The sequence below is a fragment of the Phyllobates terribilis genome, unplaced genomic scaffold, assembly GCF_046119375.1.
Source record: "Phyllobates terribilis strain yellow unplaced genomic scaffold, ASM4611937v1 Scaffold_12__6_contigs__length_324123572, whole genome shotgun sequence".
In the NCBI taxonomy this organism is placed as follows: Eukaryota; Metazoa; Chordata; class Amphibia; order Anura; family Dendrobatidae; genus Phyllobates; species Phyllobates terribilis.
In genome coordinates, this window is record NW_027362772.1 from 19,725,013 (window position 1) to 19,735,880 (window position 10,868).

Consider the following 10,868-nt stretch of genomic DNA (forward strand, 5'->3'; position numbering starts at 1 on the left):
CACATTACATGGTTACAGTCCTTACTTGTTTTCTTGCTTTGACCACTCAGGTATCTCTGTAGTCTCCTGCATGCCACTTGTTATTGGTAAGCAGCTATTCGTTGTGGTGGCCCAACTCTATGGTGGCACTTCGGTCTACCGTCGGGACCCCTCACCTGGGAGTCCATCTGCCTTTCATCGTTTCCAGCACTACCCCGATATCCGAAAACCCAATGACATTGAAAGCTTCACCTCTGCAGAAGGCGAGCACTACTTCATCATAGCAGACAGCGCCAAGTCTGGAGCCAGCACCTTGTATCGATGGGACGGTCGTGGTTTCTACCCTCAACAGCAGCTCCCACGATGGTACCGGGACACCGATGCCGAACCTCTTCTGCTCTCTGGTTCTCCACATCTCATCATGAGCAGCGGTTCCCAGAGGCCCCTTGTGTATCGGTTCGAGAACAAGCAGCTGGAACGTCTTACTGATATCCCTGAAGCTTGGGATGTCTATGCCGTTAAACACTTCACAGATGCAGAGGATGGCATCTTTGCCTGCTTGGTTCGCTACATGGGTGACTCGTCCCTTGTCCGGTGGGATGGTTCTATGTTTCGGCAGCTCCAACAGTTACCCTCCAGAGGGTCCCATGCCTTTCAGCCGATGTTGCTTGGGCAAAGATGGCATGCTCTTCTAGGAAATGACTTTGGCTATACATGGGTCTACCAGCTGGAGAAATGGAAACACTGGGAGATCGAGGAGACCAATGATAAGGAGGGGCCGATCGGACCTCTGGTGCCAGTGCAGGAACTCAAAGTCCTAGAGGCTCGAGCGTTCACCTCCATCAAGGTGCGGGGACGACAGTTCATTTTTGTGGCCAGTTTTGGAGGAGACTCGGTGGTGTTTGAGTATGTGGAGAAGGAATAAATGGACACAATAAACTGAACTACTCCTCAAGGGCAAGACCAAAGACAGAAAATGGTGATTGGTGGGACAACTATTTTTTTTAACATGTTTTGTTATAAACATGGAGTCCCCAATTTAAGATGTCACGGGTTATGGTTTAGTTCTGGTGTAACAGGACAGAAGGGTCTATTTTTCTATAAAATGTAGTTTTTATTTTAACTAATTACTCGAGCTTCAATTTCACGGAGTCTGAGCTTCTCACCTCTACATTACATACTTGTTGCCCCCATGTAGTCACAGTGCGGTTCTACATGACAGCAGCTTGTGACTTATTTTCCTGATACACGATTTCCCCCATTAAAATAAAGGTGTCAAGCTCCCCCCCCCCCAATTTTTGACAGTTGGCAGGTATATAGTAATGTGACAACTAACTCCACCCCCGAGGAACATCATCAGAATAAGATTATGTGATGAAAGGAGCAGAATAAATGAAATCTCATCTGCAAGTTTAACCTTTTATTACAATGGAATTGTAACCAATGACAGATGTGAATGTAACATGTAAATGATAATTATCTCTCATAATCATACAATAAACCAAAAGTGTAAATCCGGCTTATCACATGGTCCAAGCAATATTAAAATTGGACACATTTTATTGCATCTATGTATTAATCACATGATGTAGTCACAACCATTTTTTTTAAAAGTTTTTATCCAGATCGCTATTGTACAGTTGTGGCCAAAAGTTTTGAGACTGACAAAAAAGTTTGTTTTTCACATTTTGCTTTTTGATCTTTTAGCTGAATGTTTCTATAGTTACTGATGGACAATTATAAACATTTCATACGTTTCTACACTTTTATTTACAAATCCATGATGGTTCTGTGAATCCTCAACAGTCCCAGCGCTGCCCCTTATTCTCCAAACTTTTATGCTTCACCCCGGCAGCTGGATATCGGCTTCTGGGAATATTGAGGCTTTACAGAAACATCTTGGATTTGTCAATAAAAGTGTAAAACTAAAGTGTGAAACCAGCCAGGAAAAGTAAAAACAAACATGGACACTAGGTGGCACTATAGATAATAATAATAATAATATTTTTTTATTTATATAGCGCCTACAAATTCCGCAGCACTTTACAATTAAGATCTTAATTTTGTAGCAGGACCACTAGGTGGCACTGCAGCATCAAAGATGACCACCAGGTAGCACTGCACAAAACCAGATAATGCCTAGCAGGTGGCACTACAAGCCTTGTCATCCTTCAGTTTGACCACTAGGTGGCACTGTATAACTCCGTTTTTTCCATTCTGCTGCAGAATGGCTCTACTCATCTTTCCTATATCCTTGGTGTCTACTACACATCCTAATGACATTCAGGACTCTGGCGGATGGCTATTTTTCAAGACTTCCAGTTTGTCTGATGATTTCCACATTTTATTATTCAGTGAACATTTCTGCAAACATTTCAGTGGTGTGTAATAAGCTTATAAAATCCATGTCAGCAATTAACATAAATACCCAATGCAGACGGGATATCCAAGTCCTGGGCATTGAATTCCCTCCTAGACGCCCAAAAAATGGTGGAATCCAAAAAAGATGAAGATCCAACATCAAATGTGTCTTCAGGATTCACTTGTCGCCTGTGGGTAAGGAAGAGAAAAATCTGTAAGAATCTCCTACTATACTTTTATGTTTAAGGAGTTTATAGCTTTTCTTCTACTCTAGTCACATCCAAAGCTGCAGTTGCTATTGTTAAGAGGTCAGTCCAAAGAAGAATAAGAAAGGAATGGAAGATGCACGAAAAAATGGAGAATATGTTGAGTACAGGGAGGTTCACTTACTTTGCGCTTCTTTTTTCTTCCTATTGAACAAGTTCAAATCAGCTGAAAAACGATAAAAAATGAGAAATAATATAGATATATAATATACAGAATATCATGAGTATGATGTCATCAGCTCATATCTGACGATGTCACTTACACAGCAGGACGATACTTCCAGTGGTCAACATGACCCCAGCAAAGACCAAACCTCCCATCCGGAGCGTCCAGTAATCTAAGGAGAGACCGGGGGGTCGTTAATAATCATTTATTGATGTGGAATAAGCCCCCCGTATACCAGAGCCTTTGGGATGGAGCGCTGATAACTTGGTCAAATAATAAAGCGATATCACAAGTGTTGTTGTCAACTTGGCTTTCCGGACCCTCGCATGGGGTCATTTGCTCCACTGTGCAGCCCAGAATAATAGCCGGGGCCAGGATCCAGATTGCCGTACCAGCCCCATCACAGGGACATTTGGGGGAGTCTAACTCCATCCCCGCTAGATTTTAATAACCCGACATCTACATACAGCGGGAGCGGTGACAATTCAGTGACGAGTAGCCATTAGGACTCACCATAGTGAAAACGATCGTGTTCAGCTGCACAACCTGCAGGGGGAGGTAGAGAGTCAGAATTAACCTGGACATTTACCATACAGAAAGTGAGCGCACAGTCATCATCCAGAACCCTGGGGTCTATCACATTAGTTACAGGGGTCTCTAGAAAAAAATAGCTTACAAGGTGCCCCCTTTAATAGGACCCCAAGCGATCAGCTCTGATCTGTCCGAAAACCTGACAGTAAGTGCTAGTGCAGCACCCCCACAGGGGAAAAACAGAAATTCATAAAGTCCATTTACAGTAATGTCCTCCAAAGAGAGAGACGCTCTTCATATCTGATCAAGGAGAATATTAAATCCCCCCTTTACCAATTCACAACTCACTAACAAGGTAAATGACAATGGGGGTTTCTATCCAAAACGTGACCGACACAGGTAAGATGGCAGCCGCAAGCCGGGCTTCATAGGAGAGTAGAATTTTTACTTTAAGCTTATTAATAACTAAGGACTTCATGGTTCCAAAAGTTTTAAAAGTCGCCCAGGTCTACTACTTTTTATTTATTAAGCCTTAAAAGTTGCCTAGGTCTACTACTTTTTATTTATTAAGCCTTACAAGTCGCCTAGGTCTACTACTTTTTATTTATTAAGCCTTAAAAGTCGCCCAGGTCTACTACTTTTTATTTATTAAGCCTTACAAGTCGCCTAGGTCTACTACTTTTTATTTATTAAGCCTTAAAAGTTGCCTAGGTCTACTACTTTTTATTTATTAATCTTTAAAGGTCATCTAGGTCTATTACTTTTTATTTATCAATCTTTAAAGGTCGCCTAGCTCTACTACTTTTTATTTTACTATTTTTAATCATGTGAAATAAATAAGTATTGTTTATTATTTCTTTTCCCCATTGATTTTCTGCAGGCTATCACCACTGATCTTTGGCAGCTCTCCGCTCTTTCAGCATGGAGATTTCTTCCTTTGCAGCGTCCTTAGATGTAAAGTGTAATACCGCCATCATACGGGGGCAGCTGCAGCAGAGCTCTGATCATAGACCACAGTGTATAATATATACAATGATCACAGCTTACAGTCCCCTAAGGGAACTAAAAAAAATAGAGGCTTGCTGTAAAAAATGTAATAACCAATATTAATAAAATTATAATTAATAAATAAAAAGTATGAAATAACTAAAATATAATTATAATTAAATAATAAAATAAAATATTAAATATAATAATATAAATAAGTAAATAAAATAATAAGTACTGATTAATACATATATATATATAAATATAATTAAATATTATTATTATAATACAGATAATAAAAATAAGATTATATGCAAAAAAATCTATTAATATAAATATAATTAAATATTATACAAATATAACAAATTAAAAATAAAATTATAATTAAATAAAATAAAGTACTGATTAAAAAAAATCTCTCTCTATATATATATAATTAAATATCATTAGTATTGATATAATGAAAAATGATATTAAAATAAAAAATAATATAAATATAATTAAATGCAGCATTATACAAATAAAATAAAATAAAAATTATAATAATTAAATAATAAATAATTATTCATAATTTAAATTTAATTAAAAGTAAAGATTAAAAAATAAATATAATATAAAATAAAAAATAATTAAAAGAATGAAAATGTAATTAAATATAATAAGGAAATACAATAATAAAAAATATGAAGTTATATTAAATAAAATAATGTAATAAAAAAATGAAATGAAATGTATTTAAAATTATAATAAAATAATGAAATTAAAATATTAAAAATTATAAAATAGTAATAATAATAAAAATGTAACATATTTGGTATAGACAAGTCAGCAAAGTCCTATTTATAACAATGTCAAATTATTTAACCCACATGTTAAACACCATAAAACAAGAAAAGTAGAAAAATTAGAAACAGCAAAGTTACCGTTTTTCAGTCATTGCCTTTCACCCCCCCCCCCTCCAAAAAATGCAATAACAAAGTTAAAAATGTGTATATACTCCTATAATGGTTCCAATAAAACTGCATTATTGATTTCTTCCCCATTTTTCATTACATTATATGGTAAAGTTAACAGTATAATTCAAAACTGGAACTTATCCCACAATAAAAAAGTTCTCATACTGACTATGTAGATGGAAAAAAAAGTTACTGCATATCTATTGAAAGAAGTGAAGCCAGAGATGCTCTTAATAACGGATGCTGAATATTAAATCCCCTTATATTACTTTACATTTCACTAATAAGGTGAAGGAAGATAGGAATCTTCACCCAGAACAATCATTTTAAAAAGGTAAATATATTAGAATTAAAAAGAAGCAAAAAAACTAAAGAGCTGCAGTTCCACTCATGGCCTTTAGGTGGCAGACAATATAATTGTAATTTTTATATACAATGTATCACTTACCTGTAAATAGAACTGCACTGAGGATCAGCAAACAGCACTGGACACCCTGAGACAATGGGGAGAGAGGTTATAAATGGTGATTGACATGAATTACACAGCTCCTCTTTTCATGTCCTCCATTCTCATTTTAAACCTTGGAGGGTGGGATCCTTATCTGGGCATCAGGTCTGGAGGGGTGGGCAGCAATGACTGTAGCAAAGATTACTGCATCACATGACCTCACATCAGCTGTAATTGGGCTCTATTACAGTGATGTACAATACAAAGTTATATTGTGGTATCGTGTTAGCCAGAAAAATTGATGGAATACTTATATGCCCAAAAATAAAAGTATTCTCAGAGTGATATTACAGTACAGCTCTATTACAGTGAATGTCACTGAACTGCAATACCGCACACAGCCTGTGAACAGGGGTGGTGCTGTTTTGATGCATTTTTTAACTTGCTCTCTGTTTAGCACAGAGCTTCAAACTTCAGTTTCCCAACCTTATTACAAACCTGTTTCTGCCAGTAGGGGGCGCTCCATACACAGCTTTAGGTGTCAGATGGCTGTAATGTAGCTGCATTTTAGTATCCATATATCATCTATATACAAAGTCTTGTACAGTTCGCCCCCTAGTGGTACCAACCAAAATATCTGCAGTAAATAATGTGAAGTATAAATAAGTATATTTACAAAAGAAAAAAGTATTTAAAAAGGACTTTAAAAAGTTAGGTTAAAGTTGTTCAGTGAAAACAAGTTATCTCCTATCCACAGGACTCGCATGAATTTCTTTGCTGCACGCTAGGAGGCATCACTGTGAGCACTCAAATGCCAACATACAGTTGTGTGAATGGAGCCCAACTCTGTAACTTACTGCAATGTGGGATGGAGACCTGATATCAGATGAATATCTGACACCTGAGACATCAGTACAGGCCTGCAGCGCATCTTTCTGCCACTAGAGGGAGTGATGTCCTCTTATAGACAATACATTATTATATCGGGCACATACAATATTCATCTCCAGGATTAAAGGAGCCTTAAAGGGATTCTCCACCTAAATGATTAGTGCTATGGAGCGTCAGGGGACATAACTGGTAAAACAAGTCCACAGCGACAAGTCTGACATTAGTGAGGGTGAAGGAGCCTGGTAGTGATAAGGCTCCAGGTGGAAACGGAACCAAGACTCCACTATACAAGCAAATCAGCTATCGAGACAAAGTACATGATCCTGCACACTTATTCCTAAATATCCCGGAGTGTCAGCGTCATCACCCCGTACACCGAGTGTCATTATACTGTACCCCCAGTGTCAGCGTCATCACCCCGTACACCGAGTGTCATTATACTGTACCCCCAGTGTCAGCGTCATCACCCCGTACACCGAGTGTCATTATACTGTACCCCCAGTGTCAGCGTCATCACCCCGTACACCGAGTGTCATTATACTGTACCCCCAGTGTCAGCGTCATCACCCCGTACACCGAGTGTCATTATACTGTACCCCCAGTGTCAGCGTCATTATCCTGTACCTCGAGTGTCAGAGTCATTATCCTGTAACCTGAGTGTCAGTATCCTGTACCCTGAGTGACAGCGTCATTATCCTGTACCCCGAGTGTCAGCGTCATCATCCTGAGTGTCAGCGTCATTATCCTGTACCCCGAGTGTCGTTATCCTGTACCCCGAGTGTCAGTGTCTATCTTGTACCCAGAGTGTCAGCGTTATTATCCTGTACCCCAAGTGTCAGCATCATTATCCTGTACCCCCAGTGTCACTCTGTCCTTGTCTTGTCCTTCCCTTACCTTGCAGGACATGGTGGAGGCTCCTGCAGGTGATCGCACAGGACGAGGCTCTGCGCACTGTTGGTCTTTGGACCCTTTATAGAGATTTTCACTGTTTTGATTCCAAACACAACACAAGATGGAACAAGAAAGAACAGAAAACTGAGGAGCAAAACAAGTGGCCGAGAAAGACCTGATCTAATGGTCCCGTGATAGAGAGGTATCCAGGGCGGACACTACTGACACCACCAGAGTGTGGCACCACCGTCTGCACCGAATCATGGCCCAGAAGTGACTATTGCTGAACTGACGTGTATTATCACAGCAATAATGGCCAATAATTAAATATGTAAAAATTCGGAAAAAAATTGCATAAATTAGTAACCCCCCAATATAAGTCTCCAGGAAAGACCTTATAGACCAAGACCACCAGCCACTCACTCCAAGTTCTGGCAGCCTGTACTGTCTGTAATGGAGGAGCAGGAAGCTATGTGGATATATGGAATATATATCCACATATTACCACAATGCAACAATTCAGATAATCAGACACCAGAGAATTGCATAAATAATTCCTTAATTTATGTGACCATCCCCGGACGTGTCCACTAACTACCACCATCACCCGTCAGCGGCTGCGGAGCCGGGATGGTTCAGATTGATACAAAGTATCGAGGACAATAAGAGCATTGTGCGGCCGGGGAGCGATACAATAATATGCGGATTGGAACCGGTTTTGCGACTTTTCATCCACCGCTGCAGAGGATTTCGTGTAAATTCTGTGCGCGGTCACAATTTTGTTTTTTTTACATGAAGTTTGTAGATTTCTTGTTGCAATACAACAATATTACATATTATACATCCATAGATACAATTCTTAAAGGGACAGTAAAGCTCTTCACCCCCCATTATTTCATATAATCCGTGTCTTTATGGTTATAAAGAACGGCGCAATTAAAAAGGACTGAAAGAAAAATAAACCTTGATCACAGGGTTTAGCGAAAATCATTCAGGGAACGCAGGGGTTAAATGTTGATGTTTTTCAGTTTCAGACTGGCCGATAGCTAAGATGTGGCGCTTAGCCAGGGAGCGAGGTTTAATACTTTAATTTCCTATTCACAGTGTGCAGTGGGGAGAGGCTCCTGCTGCAGACAGTTGTCTTACAGCCAGACAGATGTGGTGAGAAAGAAAAGGGAGGACATGTAGACAGGTATTGATGGAGCAAGAGGGAGGACACGTAGACAGGTATTGATGCAGCAAGAGGGAGGACACGTAGGCAACTATTGATGGAGCAAGAGGGAGGACACGTAGGTAGCTATTGATGGAGCAGGAGGGAGGACACAGACAGCTATTGATGGAGCAAGAGGGAGGACACGTAGACAGCTATTGATGGAGCAAGAGGGAGGACACGTAGGCGGCTATTGATGGAGCAAGACGGAGGACACGTAGGCAGCTATTGATGGAGCAAGAGGAAGGACACAAAGGCAGCTACTGATGGAGCAAGAGGGAGGACACGTAGACTGCTATTGATGGAGTAAGAGGGAAGACACGTAGACAGCTATTGATGGAGCAAGAGGGAGGACACGTAGACAGCTATTGATGGAGCAAGAGGGAGGACACGTAGACCGCTATTGATGGAGCAAGAGGGAGGACACAAAGGCAGCTATTGATGGAGCAAGAGGGAGGACATGTAGACAGCTATTGATGGAGCAAGAGGGAGGACACGTAGACAGCTATTGATGGAGCAAGAGGGAGGACACGTAGACAGCTATTGATGGAGCCTGCATGACAGCCAGGATTTAACGGTAACCCTGTGAGTACAGTGAACATTGCCCCCTGGGGGGAGGCAGAAATAAATATTAAAAAATGATAATTATTTACCGGTAATTTGATTTTCCAGAATCCACGACGGTACCGTACGAGAGAGAGAGAGGATCCGCACCAAAGGACAGGAAACCTACAGATTAAAACCACTCCGCCACCATCTTAGCCCATGTGCATAGTGCACTACGGCGCCTTGGAAGACACAGTGTCCAACAAAGTGGTGCCAGATAGTGCGGTATGCCCGGACGCGCACCACCCCCAGGAGGTAATCCTGGTGCAGACCTAGGAGGAGGTGGTAGGTGGCGATGACTCTGACCAGCTGGGGGATGACCGCTACGATGAGGACCAGACCGTCATCCCGGTATCAACCCTGAGCAGGGACGACAAGTGCATCGATGCTGGTGACGGCGGCCGGGGGATGATGAATGGCGGCAGCAGCAAGAAGAGCAGCGGCGGGTTACTGAGCGGCGCCGAGGCCACAGGCCGCAAATGGGAGCAGAAGCAGGTGCAGATCAAGACGCTGGAGGGAAAGTTCTTCATCACCATGTGGTCCTCAGGTGAATGACCGGCGGGAGTGCAGTGACAGGGAGTGGGAGAGAAAAGGGGACAGATGCGGCTGCCAACGTCTGTTGGGTACCACTATGTTCGCTGGACAGTATGGCGGAGGCCAAAAAAACATGGCTGTGTGTAAGAGGGAGACACAGACGCGGAAGATGGTGGTGGCCAAGAAGGAAAGAGCATGGGGAGGAGGCAACGCCCCTGGACTAGGCTGCAATGGCGCACTTCATGTGGAGACGGGAAAGGGGCGGCTGCCTTGTCTGCTCTCCGAGACCGGCCACAGTCACTGCACAAATGTGGAGATGTGTGTGTGGCATCCCGGAGGGTCTGGTTGCCACAGTGGTAGTAATACCATGTCTGGGAGCAAAACAGGAGTTTCCAGGTCAGGAACACATTACATGTGTGTCACCCCAGGCCTGGATTCCACAAATATTAAAGGCTGTGTCTGAGAGCAGGAGGGAGGTTCCTTGGTCAGGGACCATTAGCATGCAGCACCTCCTGTCCCAGGCCAGTAGGGGGAGCAGGCTGCCCCTATAAAAACTGGAACTGAGGGCAGGGTTAGAGAGACCAGGACCCACTTCTGAAGCATCCAGAAGGGTTCCCAGAGGAAAGGGACAGGTCAGCAGCAGCTGAGGAGTCCGGGAGGCAGAGGAGGAACAGCAAGCCAGGGACAGAGGCGACGAGAGCCGGTCGTGGCTGAGAGAGAACTACACAACCGGACACTGGGGTCCGAGGCTGTCAGGGTTGCAAGCCCTGCAGCAGATAACCAACCCGCAAGGGATTTGAGGTCCCTTGGCCTAAGAAGCCTGTAGGCTCCGCCACACAGAGGGACCAGTACAGCACAGAGAAGCAACAGGTACCTAAGGCCCGAGTCGCAAGTCATACAGGCGAAGTACACGGCAAGCTCAGGGACGTGGGCTATCACACCACGAAAAGGGGGATAGTCAGCAAGGGCAGAGAGAGAACGATAGGCCTACACACTCACCCTGACCAGTGGGGCTTGCCCGAATGCTCTCAGACACCCAGGC

At 42.4% G+C, this 10,868-nt stretch overlaps 1 protein-coding gene and 1 long non-coding RNA gene across 2 annotated transcripts in view; one reads left to right on the forward strand and one right to left on the reverse strand.

Moving 5' to 3' along the window:
* LOC141171941 (leucine-rich glioma-inactivated protein 1-like) overlaps positions 1–1,502 on the forward strand; it is a 41,295-nt gene extending 39,793 nt beyond the window's left edge. Inside the window, exon 9 of the mRNA XM_073655654.1 lies at positions 51–1,502. Coding sequence (XP_073511755.1) covers positions 51–904 — 854 coding nt within the window. The 3' untranslated portion in view covers positions 905–1,502. The remainder of the gene's footprint in view (positions 1–50) is intronic.
* Positions 1,297–7,872, reverse strand: LOC141171942 (uncharacterized). Its single transcript, XR_012252392.1, has 6 exons — positions 7,480–7,872; positions 5,695–5,740; positions 3,286–3,318; positions 2,870–2,944; positions 2,731–2,772; positions 1,297–2,529 (listed from the first exon to the last, which is right to left on the reverse strand). It is a non-coding gene; the product is annotated as an uncharacterized lncRNA (long non-coding RNA).
* Positions 7,873–10,868: the final 2,996 nt, after the last annotated feature.